At 53.5% G+C, this 20,829-nt stretch overlaps 1 protein-coding gene across 1 annotated transcript in view; it reads right to left on the minus strand.

Annotated features, from left to right (window-relative positions):
* Window positions 1-7,026: 7,026 nt before the first annotated feature.
* LMF1 (lipase maturation factor 1) overlaps window positions 7,027-20,829 on the minus strand; it is a 158,578-nt gene continuing 144,775 nt past the window's right edge. Inside the window, exons 11-12 of the mRNA XM_051776864.1 lie at window positions 15,412-15,524; window positions 7,027-7,339 (exon numbers count right to left, since the gene is read on the minus strand). Coding sequence (XP_051632824.1) covers window positions 7,165-7,339; window positions 15,412-15,524 — 288 coding nt within the window. The 3' untranslated portion in view covers window positions 7,027-7,164. The remainder of the gene's footprint in view (window positions 7,340-15,411; window positions 15,525-20,829) is intronic.

Consider the following 20,829-nt stretch of genomic DNA (forward strand, 5'->3'; position numbering starts at 1 on the left):
GATACAAGAGGTATTTTAGCCCAGGAGCGGCAGGAAAGCTGCCTGGAAACCCTGGGAGACCCAGGACGTGGTGCAGGGATGACCTCATGCGAAGCCAAGGCTTTATTTGATAATCTATCACTTATTTATTATTGTAACTAACTGCTTGCAGGTGCTGGATTGTGGTGGGGTTGTCCCAGCACCCGGCACACACAGGGAAAAGCTCAGCCATGAGCAATCTTATCCAGGGCTGCTACTGCAGAGGAAGCCAGATCCCAGCCTGTGCCAGGGAAAGCAGGGAGAACATGGTGTTTTGGTGGCAAGATCCCACTGACTGTGGAAAAATGGGGGCAGGGCTTTGTCCTGACCACCAGCTTGCTGGGGGGATCATAGAATTCCAGAATGGGTTGGGTGGGAAGGGACATTAAAGCTCATCTCATTCCACCCCCTGCCATGGCAGGGACACCTTCCACTAGCCCAGGTTGCTCCAACCTGGCCTTGGACACTTGCAGGGATGGAGCAGCCACAGCTTCTCTGGGTAACCTGTGCCAGGGCCTCCCCACCCTCCCAGGGAGGAAATTCTCCCTAATCTCTAATCTAAACCTAAATAAGGGGACAGAGCAGGATGGAAGTCCCTGATGCCATGGGGTGGGACACACAACTGGCACAGGGATGATCCCACAGCTCAGCCTCCTCCTCCTCACCTGCCAGCAGCTCCTGAGCAAACTGAGGAGTTTGGGCAGTGACAAGTTACCATGATGTGGATGTCCCTGCAGCCCAGGCTGGTACGGTCCACATCCCCAGGATTTCAGAGTCACTGAGGCTGGAAAAGCCCTCTCAGCCCATGGAGTCCCCCCTGTGCCCCATCCCCACCTTGTCCCCCAGCCCAGAGCACTCAGTGCCACGGCCAGGCCTTCCTGGGACACCTCCAGGGCTGGGGACTCCACCACCTCCCTGGACAGACCCTTCCAATGTCTGACCACTCTTTCCAGGAAGAAATTCCTCCTGTTGTCCACCCTGACCCTCCCCTGACTCTCAGTGGCACCACTCACCAGAGCAGCACTGATGGCCCCTGGGCTCCAGAAGATTCAGGCCAGCACATCCCGTGGAAAATCCTGCATAAATAAAGAAGATGGGGATTATTTCTAGATGTTTCTCTATTTTTTTTCCCCTCCACATCCCTGGGATGAGGCAGGCTGCACACCCTAGGAAGGTGCCTTCAGCTCAGCACCAGGAAGCCCAAAGCCACCCTGTGCCACCAAGCTGCCACTCCTGCACCAGCCAGACCTGAGCAGGGTCCCCAGCACAGAACGTGGGATTTACTGCCTTCCCAGCCCCAGGGGGGCTGCTCCCACCGGGATTCACAGCCTTCCCAGCCCCAGGGTGGGGCTGCTTCCACCAGGACCCCCCTGTGGTGCTCCCAGGGCTGGAAGCTGGGAGGAGGCAACACACAGAAACCAGCCCGTGAAGTGACACAACAGCAACAGACTCTAAAGATCAATCAGTCCTGCATCAGCCCCCAAGGCTTTGGAGCCAGGAATCCCCCCAGGATTGAAGCCACTTCAGTGTTTTCCCAGTGAGGGATGGGTTGGGTACCAGGCAGCATCACTGGAGTGCAGAAGGTGCCTTCCCAAATTATCTGCCCCCTCACTGTCTGCCCAAGCTCCTCCAACCAAGCCAACACTCTCAGCAAAGCAAGAAAACAGGATTTTGAGTGGCAAGACCCCATTGTGGCTTCAATTTTAACCCCAACTGGGGGGGGGGGGGGAAGCAGAGAGTTGGGAGAATCATTTTTTTCATTAAAATTGATCCATAATGAAAATAGACTTTGAATGGGAAAAGTTGAGTGCAAATGGAAGCTTTTAAAGATTCTTTTGACTGACAATAACCTGAAGACCCTCCAGGAACTCCAGCCCAGAATAATCAGATTAAATGGAAAGTAATATAGGATCCTGAAATTCATCCCATGCTGGTCTAAACTTGTAGCAGCTGGATAATTTAGCCTACAGGTTTGTGCCTCATGCCCAGCAGTTCACACTGAATTGTTTGGCCAAACTTAATCTACTGGGAAGGCAAAAAACCCTTTTCCTTTAATATGTGTTAAAGTAAAGCCAGCTTCTCCAAGCAGCTGGGAGCAGGGAATGTGTATGGCTACAGGGATTTCCTAAGGGAACTCCCAGACTGGAGTTTGGCTACTTTAAAATAAATAACTCCAATTCAGAAATGATTCAGGACTAAGGAAATCTCGGGGTTGGTGCATTGTGGATAATGCCTGGTGATTCCTGCACCAGGACCTGCCACAGGCACAAGTTCATGTTCTCCAGGAGCTCCTCACTGAGGGGGCCACATTCCCAAAACACAAACCAAATCCATGCTTTCAGCCAGAGGAATGTCTGAAAAGGTGACCTGGGTGGATTCAGTGAGGCCCTGGCACAGGTTGCCCAGAGAAGCTGTGGCTGCCCCATCCCTGCAAGTGTCCAAGGCCAGGTTGGAGCAACCTGGATAGTGGAAGGTGTCCCTACCCATGGCAGGGGGTTTGAAATGAGATGACTTTTAAGGTCCCTTCCAACCCAAACCATTCCAGGATTGTATAATTCTAAACCAAAGGGAAGGAATGACACCCCCCCCCCCCCCTCCAAATTTTAAGGGTTTTACACCAACCCCAGAGGGTTTTATAAAGGAAGGTTGTCGGTTGGGGGGGTTTGGCCAGGGGCAGATGCCTCACAACCAACCTGATAATGATGGAGTTGGAGCAGAAATAAACTCCAGTGGGAAAACCAAACTCCCAAACAGAAATCCCTCCTTAAGGATTTCCCAGGTGAACAGTCAGTTCCTGGGGGTGAGTAAAGCCGTGGCACAGTAACACACAGGACAGGTTTCCACCTCACCACCAGAAGACACCTCTCCTGGAGGGCCTGGAGGTGGGCAGATGGTTTCAAGGGAACACCTTGAAAGTCCTTCCACTTGATATTCAATGGAGTTTGAGCCAAAACTCCATTGAGTTTGGGAAGGGTAATAAGGTGACCAAAGTATCCAGACCCTCTGGGAATCCCTGGATGGCCCCATCCCATCCCACCACCCCACTAAACATGGGCATCATCCCTTCCAGCTCACTCCAAACCCCACTGCTGGGGTTTCCCAAATGATGCACGCACAGATCATTTACCCATGGACGAGGGATGAGCTAAACCCCATCTGTCTGCACACACTCACTGTCTGTTCCCTGGCAGCAACCACAGGAAGAGACACCTAGATGTGGGATTCAGAAAGAAACCTGGGGAGGCTCCGTGTTTTGGGGGAAGAGCAGGCGGGATGAGCTCGAGATCCGACCCCCCCCAGCTGGTGGGAACGTGGGGAAACACAAACCCAGCTGGGCTTGCAAGGGGGTCTCGTGCTTCCAAAAGCCTGTAATCTCAGAAAAAAAGGGAAAAAAGTCAACTATACCTCACTTATACTAAGTTTATATACTTGGAATACCCCAAGGGTCAATAACTTCCATCTAGGAAAAGAAAATCAAAACTAAACCAGCTCGGTTTTGATCCGAGAATGTCCCGAGGTGCTCCCGGGAATGGTGGAGCCTGAGCTGCCCAGGGTGGGTGTGGAGTGAGCAGCCCAGCCATGGCTCAGCCCTGGCACCTCCTTGGACCTCACAGACAAACAGGAGGAGGGAGTGGGACCAGATCAGGCTCCGGGTCAGGGGACGAGCCGGGAAAACACAGCCAAGACAAGACCATTGTCCCAGAGGATTCAGCCCATCCTGGTTTGGACTGATGGACCCAAACCCTGCACCCCAGAGCTGGTGGGGATGTTGTCAGGACCCTGGTCCTCCTGGTGGGTGTCCCTGTGTCCCATCCCCTCTTCAAAGACACCGGAGACTCAGAGCTGGGCGGGAGCAGCCCCAGCCAGAGTTATCCTTCCCCTGGATTTATGGCACTGCCTCAGGAATGCCACAGCCTTTTCCCTCCAGTGCACAGCTCAGGGAGAAAAAAAACCTCTCCACAGAACCTTCCAGCCAACAGATAACACAATGTGGTTCCGATTTCCTCACCCCCCCCACCCCACTCCGAAGAATTGTTTCTTTTCTTTTCAAAAATCTTGTCCCAGGGAAACGTTTCCAATTTAATCCCCTGCCTGCACCTTCCCTCTGCCTTTGAATGGGTATTATCTTCCAGGAGCGGAGCGGGGAGTTTTGATTTAAAAAAAAAAAAATAAAAAAAAGGGGGGAAAAAAAGAAAAAAAGCTTAACAAGCAGCAAACAGGAATGGGAATGCTGGTCTGGGATCCATTATCCCTGACCCAGAGGTTGGGAAGCAAAAGAAATTAATTAAATTGGGGAGGGGGGAGGCCAGCACTGTTTGCTGCTGGTGTCCAGCCCATGAGGGATGTCCAGGGGGTGTCTGTCACCCACCACCCATCCAGGGGGACACCCTCACCCCTGAGGCTGCCACGGAGACCTTGGAGCTGCCCAGTTTGTTCCCATTAGAGCTGAAGGATGGCCAGGATGGAGCACAGGCACCACAGCTGAGGGGCAGAATCACTTCTTAAAATCCCATAAATCCCCCAGATTTGCCTGGAGGATCCCAAGGCAGAGACCCCTGGCAGAGGGAGGGGTGCCACCATGGAGGTGGGATCCTAAAAGGGGCTTTCTCCCATGGCCAGGAGCTGGGATGTCTGACCCTCCCAGCTCCCTCCAGCACCTCCCAGGACCCCGCAGAGCCTCACCACTGGTCCCACAGGACCTCAAACCCTCCCAGCTCCCCAGGCATGAGGCCACATGAGGGTCCTCCTGCTGCCTCCATCCATCCTGAGCTGCATCCACTGGAGCAGCTTGGCAGGAAAATCAACGCCAAACAAGAGGGAGCCCCGTGGAAATGTGCACTGGAGAAGGGAAGGAACTGTCCACTCACAGCCCTGGGTCACCAGGACAGGGATCAAACACTGGGACACGACACCAGATTCTCCCTCAAACCCAAAGAAATGCCACAACCCCCAGGACTCACCTTATTTCTCACCTGTCACCCCGTTCCCATGGGAGTTGGCACATCCCAGTGAGCCACACCAGGATGGCAGCAGGGGCTGCCCCAGGGCTGGGCTGTCCTCCCAGGGCTCCTTCTTCTATTCCTTTTTAACACTTTCAGGAAAAATACCCCCCCCTTGAAGCTCCTGCTGGTTGTTCAAGAGCTGTTTGCTTTCATCCCTTTCCAGGAACACGCTCTGGGTGGTGCCCAATTGGTACATGTGGGCAAAAAGGTGGGAAGAAACACGGCAAATGGCACTTCTGTGCCCACACCCACAGCCCACAGTGCCCTGTGTCGGTGCCAGGGTCACCTCCTGGTTCACTTTCCCCAGTTTAGACCCATTTTCCTTTCGAAACCACATTCAGCTGGTTCTGGCAGTGGGAGGGGACGAGCTCAGCCCTGGGCATGGAGGCAGAGATGTGGCCACCACATCTGTCTGCCATGGTGGCCACTGGTCCTTTCCAGGTTGGTGGCCCTGGGGAGGGCCTTTGTCTCCCACGGTGGCCACTGGTCCCTTCAGGCTGGTGGCCCAGGGCAGGGTGGCTCTGCACCAGCCCCAACCCTCTCTGAGCCTGGCACACAGCAACAGCCTTCTCCCTCCACGGGGCTTGGGCTGGATCTGCCCTGGAAGGGTGAAATCCTTACTGCAGCTTTCTGCCCACTGGAATTCCTTCCTGGAGGGGAAGAGGTGAATGTCACTCCAAAAACTCAGAGGGAAAGGCCTGGAAAGCTCCTTTCTGGGCTTGTCCCTGCCCCTCTCCCTCTTGGCTGTGTGGCCGCGGTGCTGGCGGTGCTGGATCGTGCCCGTGGGATGCTCAGCTCCTCCTGGAGCAAACACCTCTGGCACGACCTCCAGCAGGTCCCCAGACAGGCAGATCTCAGCCCTGGGAACGCTGACAAAACCCCTCAGTTATAAATCCCAGGTTTAAGCAAACAGGAGGTTTAAGCAGCCCAGGGAACACAGGAGCTGTTTGACGCCGGAGGGGCCGGCGCAGACCCGGCGGCTCTGGCTGCTCTGGCAGTGATGGGACAGGGATGGAGCAGCCACACAGGGCTGTGCTTGTCCTCGGGGTGAGTCACAGAGCCCACACAGCCTCTCCAGCACGGAGCTATTTGGGGTTTCTCAGCAAACCTGTGGTTTCTGCAGGCGGCCCAGAACAGGGGCTCGTGTGTTGCTTTGATCTCGTTTCTCCCCGCAGAAGGACCTCGTGCAGCAGAACAGGCTGAGAAGCCATCAGGTGGGACAAACTGCCTGGCCAGATGCTGTTTCAGATGTGTCCACGTTCCTGTTCTCGCTCCCACCACAGATTTGGGCTCACCCAGCAGAACCCACGTGGTGGGACAATCTGGGGTGATTTTAAGCCCAAAAAGAGAAGAGGGGAGCCTCGAACACAAACAGAAACTCAGGGTGAGGCCCCAGCATTGTTTTCCCCAGCCTGGGGGTATTAATTACCCAGCCTGGCTTTCTGTGCTGCCCCAGGGATGAACTGTGGGACAGCTGGACCATGCCAGGCAGGCAGGACACACAGTCCTGAACCTGCAGTGAGAAGGTGGTGACCAGACCCTCCCCAGGGACAGCGAGGGCAGCGTGGGGACAGTGTGATGGGAATAAAGAAACTGTTGTCTTAGTGCTGGTGGTGCACATGGGGGTGGGATGGGGTGGGATGGGATGGGATGGAGTGGGATGGGATGGGATGGAGTGGGATGGGATGGAGGAGCAGTGCCCTGTGCCAGGCCAACTCACCTCCACATGAGCTGTCTGAGCAGCAGGACCCGACAGCCCTGCCCGATGCCCAGCCCCAGGGAAGGGACACTTGCTGAGTCAGGAGACCTCCCTAAAATCTCCCCCTGCACCTCTACAGCCATCACACAATGCAGTGGTCAAAGCAACCCCAACACCTGCCCCAAACCCGTCGTGGTGTTTGTTCACCTCTTTCCCAAATTCTGGACCTGACAACCTCCAAGAGCCTGGCAAAAGAAATCAACCACTGAGATGAGAAAAAACCAGATCAGACCAGCAGGTGGACAGGTTGGCTGAGAATCTTCCACAACAGGTGTGTAAACAAGGATATGGATAAAAAATACAGAGAGGCAAGACATGTTTGGAAGGGGAGCTGCCTCCTCCCCTCTCCCCAGCTGGTCCTTTGTGCCCCTCTGTCCTCCTCCGTCAGTCCCTCACGGGGAATGGCCAATTCCTGTCCTCATAGAACTTCTTCAGGCCCTGCAGGTTGACAGGGGGGAAGTAGGGCCCGATCCTCTTCCGAATCCACCACCTGCCCTCGCTGGCGTGCTTCCCCCCGGGCCGGCTGAACTTGTACTTGAAGTGTTCCCCACGGATCCACCTGCAGGAACAAAGCACAGGAGCTCAGGGTTTGGGAGGAGGCACAAAGCCCTCGGATCCCATTCTTGTTCTGCTGGGATTGGGAGTTTTTGAGCCTTTCTGTAGCTGGATGGAGAAATCAGCTCGAGGGTGTCCAGCCTGGCTGGCTCTGCATCCCGGTGCTCCATCCGTCCATCCATCCATCCATCCTCGGGATGCCCACAGCTGGCAGCACCAACACAGCCATCCCTGCTGGAGCAAGACATTGGGGAGCTCCTGGGCCCCTCTTGATGCCATTTAGGAACGTCGGCATCCAAATGGGAACGATGCCCGAGGCAGAGGAGCTTCAACAGCCCCAGCCCGCGCGCTCCCCACGCACCTCCCCACAGCCAAGCTGAAAAGAATAATAATAAAAGCAGGAATAATATAATTTTTTCTTTTCTGAGGCAACTCAGGGAGTATTTCTGAGGCAACTCTGGAGTATTTCTGCCCGGGATATTTTAGGGAGAGGGTCTGACTGCCAGCCCAGCTGCCCCACCATCCCTCTGGCCCAGCTCCCTGGTTTCTGAGCGCGGCTCTGAGCGCCTGTTCCGTGGCTGCTCCGGGAGGTGACAGCGGAGCAGGGCTGAAGGCAGTGCAGAAAGCAGCATTCAGCAGTGTCGGGCAACACTCAGGGAGCTGCCCACGCCGTGGGCCGGGGGGTTGGGTCCCCCTTGATGTCGGGGCGCTGACAGGGCCCGCGGTAACACCCCCCGCCGCTCCCTCCTGCGAGCGCGTCGCCGCCGTCGCGGGGCGAGTTCATAAAACACCCCACAAAATAAAAATGTCAAAGTCATGTCAGTGCTCATTTAGACCCGCTTTGCTCCACTACTAAAATACAAACCCTGCTACTGAGCGGGGCACGGCGCTCCCGCAGCTGCGGGACCCCGGGGCGGCGCCTCGGCCAGCCGGGAAGCTCCTTCCCACTGCTAAAATAATTAGGGACGACTCCGATGGATTTGCCATTAGTGCTCGCCTTCGGAACGCCGAGGGGAGCGGGGCAGAGGGCAGGGCGTGGATAAGGCTGTGCCCAGTTAAAGGTTTGCCGCCAGCCCATCCCAACAGCTCAGTTCCAATCCTGCTGGTGCCCAGCTGGGCACGACAGGAAGGATTCTCCTGCCAGACCATGGGGACATGGATTGCCCAGGGAGGTTTGGAGTCCCCAGCCCTGGAGGTGTCCAAGGAAGGCCTGGCCGTGGCACTCAGTGCTCTGGGCTGGGGGACAAGGTGGGGATGGGGCACAGGGTGGACTGGATGGTCTCAGAGGTCTTTTCCAACAAAAAGGGCTCTGGAATTCTGTGTTCATCACACCCATCACTTTTTCCACAAAAGCTGTGGCTGTTCCATCCCTGGAAGTGTTCAAGGCCAGGTTGGACACAGCTTGGAGCAACCTGGGCTAGTGGAAGGTGTCCCTGCCCAAGGCAGGGGGTGGATCAAGGTGAGCTTTAAGGTTTCTGTCAACCCAAACCACTCCAGGATTCTATGATTCTACAATCTCCACGTTTCCCCCTCCTCTGAGGAGGAAGGAAGGTAAATGAGAATAGGGGACAATGCCACAGCCCTGGCTGGGGTTTGGGATGCACAAACCTGCATCTCCCCCCAGGAATGCTGCCCTGCAGCTGCAGGCTCTTTTACAGCCAGGGCCATTCCTACACCCCTCTTTTCTGAGGCTGGGAAAGGCCAAACTGGGCTGAAATGTTACTCCCACAAGGTTTCTTTGCAGGAGCACAAAAGTTTCCTGTTAATAATTAGAGTGTTACTGAGCAGCCACATCCCCAAGTCCAGGTACCCCACAGCTCCTCTCCGGGACAGTCAGAGATTCCCAAGCTGTGCTGCTTGATTGCTTTCTTGAATTCCAAAACCATATCCACCTCAAAAAACAGATCCATCTCCCCAAGAAGCTCCAGAGACTGAGTTTATGCCAGTCCCTCTCCTGCTCCCCTCGTTGTCACCAAGTTTTGGGGGTTTTCCTTCACTAAGAAACTGCAGAGCATCTCCCAAGCTGGACTCACCTCCATGTGCCCCCAAAGCATGTGTGCCCCATGCTGAAGGAACCATCTGCAAATCCCACCTGGCAAAACTCCCGTTTTCTAGGGATGCAGAGCACAGTTGCCTTATCTGAGCTCTGGGGCAGACCCAGACGTCAGGAGATGTCTCTGCTCAGCCACAGGCACCTTCTCCCCAACCTCAAGGGCTGTCCCACAACCCCTCTGGAATGAAAATTTCCTCGTCCTTTCCAATGGCCTTGCCTGCCCAGATTAACTCCTATCTATCATCTGATTTGGGATGATTTCTCCCATCTGTTCCCTGCCCATTAAAATGTTTGCCATCAAAGGCCCCGGCGTGTAAAACTAGAACCGTGTGAGCATCAAAGCGACCACGGCCCACTGAGGAGGCATTTTTGTGGCACAGACTTTGCCTTTCTATCCAATCAAAGTTCTGCTCAGAGCCCAAATCAATGTGAGAGCCCCCCCAACCCTCCCCAACCTCTAAATTCAGCCACCACTTGTCCCAGCCCTGGGGGGGCTTCCCCCAGTCTGCTCCACCAGGAATGCTGAGATGCACGGTCCACGCCAGGATAAGATCCATGGAGACAGAGCTGCACAGCTCCGTGGGCTGTGGAATTTGTAAGCTCCATGGAGATGAGCTCTTCCAGGAGCTGAACCACTCGCCCAGGGATGAGCTATAAAGCTCACAGCTCTTCCTGCACCCCCAACTTCTCCGGGATACAGGACCTGGAGCTTTCCACTGTGATAACAGAGGAACCAAAGAGCCTTCCCATGGCTGCAGCAGGAAAAACTGCAGTGGGAATGCCTCTGGACACCAACATCCCTCTGAGCACCCAAACACAGCAGCAGCATCCACACCCTGAGCTATCCATCCTCTCCATCCTTCCCGGGGTTAGGGGCTGTGGGGGAGAGGCAGAAAACCTGGAACCCGTGGGAATATTTCCTTGCAGGGCTCATGATGTAAAAGCTGTAGAGTTTAATACTCACTGGAGCCCCTCATTTCAGGGCTCACAGAGTTTACAAGCTCTCCCAGTATTTATAACCTACCTGGGTGCCTCAGTCCTGAAATTACGGGATTTCCCAACTCCTCCAGCACTGCCTCGCTGCTCCCGCTCCCTCCTCCTGGGATTCAGGGAGTGAACACCCTCCTGCACTCACAGGGAAAGCATTAACACCCCAGAGTCCATCATTTCAGGGTGTACAAGCCCACCTGGAGCCCAGGACAGGTTGTAACTGAGGTGAGACACCCGTGTGCAGAGCAGGACACCACGGCAGGTCACCTGAGCAGCAAGTGTTGGTGTTTTGTGCAAGTCTGGGGCTCACACAAAGACCTTCCAGCTGGTGGAAGGGACCCACAGGCCTTGGAGCCCACCTAAGGCAGGAGACTGAACCTGCAGGAACCTGGAGAAATGGGAACATCTTCAAGAAGGCCAGGAAGGAGCTGTGGGACCTCACCTGCATCACAAGGAGTTTGAGGCCCCAGGTGGTCACTGACTCGTGGGTCAGAGGAGACAGACAGGTCAGGAAGGATGATCCTGGCTGCAAGCAGTTTCCCAGGATTTACTGAGCAAACACAGCTCCTCCTGGCTCCTTGGGAAGCAACAGGCACCAGCTACCATTTAAAAATGGTTTTAAACTGAAAGAAGGTGGGTTTATATGGGATATTGGGAAGAAATTGTTCCCTGTGAGGGTAGGGAGGCCCTGGCACAGGTTGCCCAGAGAAGCTGTGGCTGCCCCTGGATCCCTGGAAGTGTCCAAGGCCAGGCTGGAGCAACCTGGAACAGGGGAAGGTGTCCCTGCCCATGGCAGGGGGTGGGACTGGATGGCATTCAAAGGAGATGGCAAACCCTCTCTGCTATGACAACAACAAGGCACACAAAGGCCCCTTGGGCAACTTCTGAGCCCAACGGTGGTGCCAGGAGAGCGACGGAGCCGACGGAAGGCGGAGGATCAGCCGGCGCCCAGGAGGACCCACCACCCTTCTGGGCAAGCACCCACCCTCCATCCCCACCCAGATTGGGCAAGGCCACGGCCTCAGGGAGGGCAGAAAGGCTAAAAATAATCAGCCTGATGTTGAGAAGCAGGGCCTGCAGCCCCGCAGATGCCCGGGAGCAGCTGCGCCGCGGCCGCCGGGGCGTCGCTCGTATATCAGCCCCTTATGACATCGCCCAACTGGACGTGTTAAAAATTAGCAGCAATATTGGAGTTGTTGGGATGGAGGGTAAATCTCCCAGACAGCTGTAATTAGTTCCAGAGGGTGCAGCTGTCTCCCTGCAACAGCTGAGGGGTTCCAGGGAAAACACCCGAGCCGGTGCTTTCTGGTGGAATTAATGGCCTGACAGGGCTGGGAGGGGGAAGAAAGAAACCAAAACATGGGGGCGTCTTTGGGGTTTGGGAGGGTTTGGGGTTTTTTTTTTTGGTTGTTTTTCTTTTATCTCAGGGTTTCCCACTCTGCTGTAAATCAGGGAGCAAGTGGTGGTGGTGGAAAGCACAAATCCATCACGGTAACAGAGCCTCCATCATCGCTCTCCCGCCTGTTCTTGCCCTGGTAGTGGGAGGGATCATAAATCCAGCTGGGCCCAAGTCTGCAGGGTAAGGGCAGTTTTATGGGTTGTTTTTCAATGCCACTGACCCCCGAGGCTCCTGCAAGGTCTGGCAAGAGCATCCCATGGGCAGTTTGTCCTCAAAACTCCCTTGGGGGAGGTGGCAAAGTGGTTTTTTTCCCCCCATGGAACAGTTAGAAAGGGAGGCTTGCAGTCTGTGACTGTACCAAAGGCTGAGCAACCCCTGGGGGAAGGAAACCTTCCAGCTTTGGTTGACATCACCAAGGAAGAGAGATCCCATGGCCACGGGACACATGGTGCTGTCCTGACCATGGGGAAGCTGCCCCACAGCTACCAGAGGTGACTGGAAATCAGATTTCCCACCCTGGGGGAAATCCTGGTGTTTTGGGATGAGCTCTGCCCTCCCTGACATTGAAATACTGAGGTTGTTCTTACCAAAAGAAAATCCCTTAAACTCTCCTTCAGGACCATGGAATTATTTCATTCTGATAATATCTGACATCATAACAGTGATGATGAATTAAAGATTTTCTTTTCAATTATAGTGCACAAGGAAAGAAGAAACAAACTGCAGTAAAACATCTCCCTTGTGAAACCCTGTTGGAAAGCCAATCCCCCCCCCATATTTATACATTTTTACCTCAGAGGATCCTGTCACCTTCCAGGTGCCCATAAGCACCACTCCTGTCTCCTCCAAAAACATTTTGGGAGAGACCTTGCACCCAGATTTTTCCAGGAAATCCCAGTCCCTGCCTGCCTTCAACAGCTCCAGAATTCCCTTTAACCATTTTTGGGGGGGTCCAAGCCCCAAACTGGGTTCTACAATGTCCAAATATGACCAAGCCCTTCCCATGACTTGGGATGTCTCCACAGATCCCATGGAAAAGCACCTCCACACCTTCCACCAGGGTCCACAGTGACTTCCACAGCCCGGGAATCCAGCCCAATGTGCCCCAAGTACAAAGTCCTGTAACTCTGGCACAACTGGGAAATAAATGGGCAATCAAATAAAAAAAAAAGAATCCCAAATGCCACGTTCTTCCCTTGTTCCTGCAGCCAGGGAGCATCCAAAGGGAAGCACCACCTCCCTCACTAACACCACCACTACAAATCCAGGGCTTCACACACATGTTGGGGCTTTTTCAACAAAGTGCTACTATAATTGGAATAAAAGTCCTAAAGTGAACATGATTTAATATCAGAGACACCGAACACTTCAGGTCAAACCCAAAAAACCTGTGTTTTTTTTTTTCCCCTCCTGTAGGCAAATCTGATTTTTGTTTTCTTTTATTGTTGCAGCCTGTTTCCATGACGGTGTGTTAAACACTTATTAATTTCTCAGCCAAAGCCCTCCTGTTCAGATTTATGAGGGCTGGTGTTTTATGAACTATCCGCTGCACCAGAATATTTTGTAAATCCACATTCCCCCAAACATCCCCGGGATCCGAGTCCAGCTTCACGCTCAGCCAGGCTGGGCTCAACAATACCCTCATTTTTAATCAGTCACCTGTTTCTCATTTTAAGTTTATCACACTTGAAAAAATACTATAATTTCTTGAGTTGTAAAGGAACCTACAAACTTTGGTCTCCGAAATTTCATTTCGAAGGCATTAACTCATTTTGAAAGTCCCTTGGCTATTTAAGGTGTAGAGTTTCCATTAACAGAACAAACTCCGTGGAGGATGGAGCGTAAGGTTCTTATGGAAAACAGTCCCTTCCCCTAATTATTTAGTCTAGCAGGGAATGAAAATAATTAAGTCTCAAAATTCCCTTTAGAGTGGAGGGAGGGGGGGAATATGGTAGGAAAATTAGGGTTTTTTTTTTCCACCCAGCTACTGCAGGGAGCAGGGCCATGGTGGGAATGGAGGCTGGCAGCAGCCACAGGTGGGCTCTGGATCCTGGGCGAGGGCACAGGGATGGCCTTTGGAAACCTCTGGAGCTACAGCCCCATGGAACTGTCTTTTCTTTCCAGGTGTTACTGCTAAGGGTTGAATTTAAGGTTTTTGCTCACAGCTGAAATGAAATTATAACGGGAATGTGATCGTTGCTGTCAGCACTGAGGGTGCTGCTCTCAGGGAAACATTGCTAAGGGGTCTGGATTGAAAAAGTAGGTATCCTGCCAAGGATATGGAATCATTTAGGTTGGGAAAAACCCTTTAAGACCATCCAGTCCAACCGTCCCCCCACCACTGCCAAGGCCACCACTAACCCACGTCCCCAGGTGCCACATCCACAGGGCTTTTAAATCCCTCCAGGGCTGAGGACTCCACCCCTGCCCTGGGCAGCTGTGCCAGGGCTGGACAACCATTTCCATGAAGGAATTCCTTCCTTATATCCAGTCTAACCTTCTCACTGCCAGGTTGGATGGTGCAGACCATGGCTCTCCCATGGGAATGTGCCCAGGGCTGTGCTGTGGGTGCAGGGGCTCGTCAGCCCCCCCAGGAGCTTCACTGTGCAACGAGGGGATGTTTAAAATCAAAGAAAGAAATGACAGATTTATTTCTATATGTATTATACCACCATCCCAGGTGTGAGCACCCACCTGTGCCCACAACCCTTGCCCTCAACTTGGCTAAAAATCTGGATCACAGGATCAGAGAATCCTGGAATGGTTTGGGTTGGAAGGGATCTTCAAGATCATCCAGTTCCACCCCCTGCCATGGGCAGGGACACCTTCTACTAGCCCAGGTTGCTCAGGGCCCACGCTGGGCCCGTGCCCCAGATGCTTGGATTTGGCTCTCCAAGACCCAAAATATGACCCACACCTGGGATCCCGAGTGAAAAACATCCATGGGGTTCCAGGGGAAGTTCATTCCACACAGTGCTCTGGACCTCCATCCCTGTTTGCAGTGCATCCCCAGAGCCTCAAATGGAAAATATTAGCAAGAGCATAATATTACTTGAGTTGATCCAAAATGCCCCAAAAATGTTTTCTCAGCTAAAAATAACCTCACCAACAAAACAGACCCTTTTGTGAAAAACTTCCCTTTGTGTAAAACCTTGGAGTTTTCATCTGTGCCTTTCCCTGCCTGATGTTTGCTTTGTCTCTTCCTTGAAAACAAAAACAATTCCAAGAGGAGCGTCCACAAAAACAACCAGTTCTGCAGGGCTGTTTTTTGTCTTTGAAACACCTCAGGAGGTCCCTAGAAACGGTGGGTTTTGAACTGAGCTCACGAAGCAGAAAATCTAAAGCTGATGGGCAGGAAAACACCTCAGAAGTCACCAAGTTCTGGCCAAGAGAAGCAACGCTGGGCCCTCCACGGACCCGCCTGGGAATGGGCTCATCCAAAGGGTCCTCACCAGGGAGGCATCACGGTGCTGGCAGCACTTTGGTGTCCTCAGCAAACCCACCCTGTCTGAGACCACCTGGGTGCCACGAAACACAAACCCAACCACGAACAGAAGCCACCTGGGCACGTCCAAGGTGGGGACAACGCGGAGCCCGAGCGCTTCCAGCTCCCTTGGGACAACTCCAGACTCACCGGGGGGGTTCTCTGCCTGCAAAGGGGTTTGTGGCCATCAAGGACAAGGCCTCCTCTTCCTGGGCCAGCAGCTTCCCAGCCAAGTGGATTATCCATTCATTCTGCTCGTAGGTCTGGGGGAAGAAAGAAGAAATATAAATGTGAGGCACTGCTGGGCTTGTCCTGGAGTGTCACCGGCATTAAAGGTTCCTGTGTGGTCTTTGGGGAGAGGTTTCAACTCATTTGGGTGGTAAACAATGAATTTCCCACTGTTTCAGCAAACATTCCATGGGATCCAACACCTCAAGGTCCAGAGGGAGACTCTGGCACCTGTGGGGAGCAGGGAGAGCTCCACTGAGTTTGTCTCATCTCTGCCACAGTCAGAGTGTTCTTGCCCATTCTGCCCCCAAACACTTGATTTAAATAATTCATTTGAGCAGCAAACTCCCCAGGGGAACAGTTACAGCACATTTTTGAAAGGACAATCCATCCCTCACTTTAAACCAGGTTGTCTTCCCCTGTTGTGTTATCCAAGGGAAAACAGAACAAAGTGACTCCTCTATTCCCAGCTCCTGTCTCCTCTTTATTCCTTCCATAGGATCCGTCCTCTTTACATTCCTTCCTCCTGGAGCCACTGACAGGGATCAGCTCTGGGACCAGCAGCCCAGGCTGCAGTGGCAGAGCTGGGCCCTCTCCCTGAGAGAAGCAGGGAATTGGACTCCAGGATCCCTCTGGGATCCCTTCCAACTCGAGATACTCTCTGATCCTATGATTTACCTCCCCACAGGAATCCACACATTCCTGCTCTTCGCAGGGATTCTTGCTGAGGCTCCATAAAACCCATTTCTCCTTCTGGGTGACTTTCTGCGCCTTGTACTTCACTAAGATTTCTTTTTTTCCTCCTTTTTCAGCGTGTTCCTAACTGGAATTTGGACTCCAAGCAGTAGGGGACACTGTGGGAAAGCGAAACCCGGGAGCTGTACCTGCGGGGCTGTGACTGGCACAGAGCACGGAGGCAAAGCTGCTCCGCAAACCCCTCGGAATGGCAAAGTTTGTTATTTCCGTTGCTACGGGAAACGGGAGAGAAAGGAGACGGAAAACACGGAGCGCCGGTGGGACGGCCCAGGCAGGGCAGCTCTGCCCCGTGCTCATCACAGTTGAGAGGAAAACCACAGTTATTAAAGCCAACAACGTCTAAAAAATGATCGTTGTCCCCATTCCCCTGGTTCTGTCCCGTCCCACCGCCCGGCTCCTTCCACCCCTGTCCCTGCACGGATGGAGCCAGGGATGTTTCCCACCAGGAGCAGCCCTGTGCTGTGCCCTGCCACCCCCATGGCCAACCTCCAGCACATCCCTTTCTCCACCAGCATTCCTGACACAGGGGATGGTGGTGGTGGCTCTCAAGGAGGGACAGGGCAAGTTCAACCCCCACGGACCAAGGCAGAGGGGATGCAGAGATCTGGGAGTGAGGAGCTTGGCATCACGTGGGAAGTTACACACAAGCCTTGTAAATCTCACAAAACCTGCAGGGAAGGTTGGCACCATCCCTGCCAAAGGCCCCACCACTGTCATCACAGTCTCCCTGTCCCTCAGCGGCTCCACCACGCTGGAGATGCTCGGCTCAGGCTGGGATTTGGGAGGGCAGGGGACACTCTGGGACCTGCAGCGTGGGGAATCCACAATCGTGGAGCTCCCCAGAGGTGTGACAACAATTGCAGAGATCAAAGATCCTGAGTCAGATCTTCAGCATCCCGTGCCTCCCTGGACATCCTGTTTTCAAGGATGATTTTAAGCGTTATTTCTAGGAGAGTTTGGGAGATTTGAGGGATCCTGTGTGCAAGCTGGGAAGGAACAGGAGAATGGAAACAGGGATCACCAGCCTCTCCAAGCTAAAGCTTGACAGAGGCCCCCAAACCTTCCAAGGCTGATTCAGAACCAGGAGGCTCTGTGAGGGCTCCCTGGCTCCCATGGCCTCCAAATTGTTAATTAGCAGCTCCCTGCACACGAGAGTTGGACTTCTGGTTTGTAAAGTGTTTTTCTTGTAAAATTTACAACACGTCTGGCCCCAGCGAAGTCTGCGGTGAGAAATTTCCACCTGGTGCAGCTCCACCCCCTGCCCAGGGCTTGGATCCTGCCCCTGCCCAGGGCTTGGATCTCTCCCTGCCCAGGGTTTGGATCCTGCCCCTGCCCAGGGTTTGGATCCTGCCCCTGCCCAGGGCTTGGATCCTGCCCCTGCCCAGGGTTTGGATCCCACTGGAGCCGGGAGCAGCCCTAAGGACCCTGCTGGTTAACTCATTGCTCTGCAAAGTGAGACAGTGGCAAAGGGAGGGGAAGAAAGGAGTCCAGCAGATCTGAGCTGCATCCAGGGAAGCATCACCCCCCCCGAGGTGGGAAAGTGATGGTTCCTCTGTGGATCCAGAGACCCAGAACAGGGTGTGTGCATGGTCAGGGCAGGGGGTTTGGTGATGGTGCCAGCTCTGAGTGTGCAAAACAGAGCCTGAACCACCCAGTGGATTAGTAATAATAATAATAAAAAAATCCAGGATAGGTGCACATGTAAGGCAGGCAGGCGTGTTTTGGGGTCACCTTTAGGGTTTGGATCTTCACCAAGTACAGAGAGAAGCAGCTGGGACTGACCCTGCACAGAGATGGCTCCTGAGGCTGCTCCATCCCCATCCACACATGGACACAGACCAAGGCTCCCACACCTGCCCCTGCCCTCCAAACTGGGGCTGCAGCTCCTGCCATGCCAGGCTGGGCCTGTGCTGTACCCAGGCTGGGACTACTGGGGAACCAGTGACCCCCAAAAGAGGCACATGCCACAGTCCTTTTATCTTTTGAGAGTTTTCTTTCTGTTTTAGCACAGAAAACGATTAAGTGACCTAAACGTGGGAAAAAACCATCAACTCCATGAACTGAGAAAGGCAGGGCAGAGGGGAAGGTTCCCAAAGTGACATGACCCTCCCCACAGAGCTGAAGCCTTTCTGTGTTCATGGACACTCCATGCAGACCCACAGGATGGGAAGGGCAGCTCTCCAGCCAGATCATCCTTATCTGCCCTCACAGCTGGCACCAGCCCTCAGAACCTCCAAAAATCAGGTTTTAGGGATAACAGGGTGGGTTAACAAGACCTGGCTCTAAGTGCTAAGACCCCACGAGTTTTTATGACCTGATGGGTTCCACCCTCATGCCATGCTCATGCAGACATTTCCCCCCATCTTTCTGTGCCAGTCTTGCCCCAGATGCTCCTTTGGGACAGGGATTTGCTCCTTCTCCCACCCACAGCACGGGGTCACCAGGTACCTGCACCTCCCGAGCAACACCGAGATGTCTCTCCAACCTTCCCTCTCCACTCAGCCACTTTTCCAGCAGTGTTCTCACCTTGAACAGATTAACTTGTGTACAGGAGTGTTTAATAACTTTCCAGAACCTAAAACCAAATCACTGCTAAGTCAGGAACAGTGAGGAGCCAGGCAAAGGAGCCACGGCAGCAACCGAACTGTGCAGATAACAGAGCGAAGGGAACGTTATCATCCCAAAAACACACAAACCCCCCCCAGCACCACAGGGAACATGTTCCCAACTGAAATAATAATAATAAGAGCCCTTTTCCTCTGGCTTTAATTGGTCATTTAATGAAAAAGGACTGCGGATTAGTGCGGCGGTTTATTGAATCTCGGGGCTGGCACAGGCGCTTGGGAGGAGGGAACGCCGGGATGCACATGTGGGAACAGCTGGAAACTTGGCACAGGAGCCCGGGGTTATTATTTCCTGGGGTTGGGAGCCCTGCATGGTCTCACATCGGAGCTGGTGGCTGACACAGGGGCAGGGGAGGGTCACACTTCCCGCGTTTTTTGTGTGGCGGCTGAGGGAATTCCACCATCCTGGATATCTGCACTCCATACTCACACTGCTCTGTCCTCTGCTGTTTCCCCCTCCTTAGCTAAGCACCTTCAACTGTCACTGTTTAGGGAACGTGGGTTCTCAGGGGACATTGTCTGTGTCCCACAGAAAACAGGACACAACAAACGTGTCTCTTTGTATTTCATATTATTCCAGCCCCTGCTGTTTGCTGCCACTCCACCCCACTAATGACTCAGTCACATCATTTCTCATTATCTCAAATAACCACAGAGAACCCCTGAATGGTTTGGGTTGGAAGGGACCTTAAAGCCCATCCAGTCCCACCCCTGCCATGGGCAGGGACACCTTTCACTAGCCCAGGTTGCTCCAACCTGGCCTTGGACACTTGCAGGGATCCAGGGGCAGCCACAGCTTCTCTGGGCAACCTGTGCCAGGGCCTCCCCACCCTCACAGGGAAGAATTTCTTCCTAATTTCATCTCTTCCTCTGTATTAGATTCCTAAAGAGACAAGCTGTGTCTCCACAGGTCTGGTCTAAGGTACAGGACCTCAGCAGGGGCAGTTACTCACTAAAATCCATCCCTTCCTCCATCCTACCAGAAAATCCTTGGGAAAGCAGCTGCTCCCTGAAGGAGGCAGGAATAAAAGGCTGCATAAGAGAGCAGAGCAAGACTTTGGGAATCAGCTCTTAGATCCCACCTATCCAGGGAAACAGTGCAGCTGGCACAGCTCCTGTATCACCTCTGCATCGGGAAAGAAAAGTCACTTTGTTCCAGAACAGAGTCTAGACAGGCAGGTACAAGGGCCACTGTAGACAATAATCATTCCCTGCATGGACAAGGTCTGACTCTATTTATACAGCCCACGGCACGATAGGATATGGGGCTGGTTTGGGATCCTGGGCTCTTCCATGGCAATGGTGCTGCTGGAGGTGAGTCCTCCCCTGAGCCAGCCGGGAGCTCGGGGCTTGGGAATTGTTCACGTTCACAGGGAGACAGCTAAACACAGGTGAAAGGAGAAAATAAAATCCTTCCAAGCTGAACATGGACCAAAATGCTGCAATGGAAAATGGAAGTGAGCTGAGGCCTGTGTTTGTAGAAGGGGGAAGAAAGGAAATGTAAAAGGCTGAGCTTGGTACAGCGAGCACGAGGCTGAGGTTTTATTGCTCTACAAACACCTCCTCCTCCATTCTGCTGCCATGCAGCTTTTTCCTGAAGCACCTCCTGGCTGGGAGAGTGAGATAACAGAGGCCTGAATAAAACATTTCACAAAGACAATAATCTGCCTCCTCTATAAATGGTGTTACCTCTGCTCGGCTCTTCCAGCTCGTGCGTGATAACGTGAAGTCTCCAGCACGACTCTCTGACCCAGGGGAGAACCTCAGAGCATCAATCCTGCTGCTGGAGGTTCCCTCTCCTCTCAGGAAGGCAGCTGAAGAGTATTTATAAATAACATCATATCTGGAAAACACACATTGCTTCTCAGAGCATCCCAAAAGACTTTTGGAGCAGCCCCAAGGTACAATCCAGCAAGACCCTGAGCTTTAAAACCAGTATGAAGACAGCAACAGCTTTGTT

The sequence above is a fragment of the Manacus candei genome, unplaced genomic scaffold (genome assembly GCF_025592945.1).
Source record: "Manacus candei isolate 608988 ecotype Guabito, Panama unplaced genomic scaffold, ASM2559294v1 h1tg000002l, whole genome shotgun sequence".
Lineage (NCBI taxonomy): Eukaryota > Metazoa > Chordata > Aves > Passeriformes > Pipridae > Manacus > Manacus candei.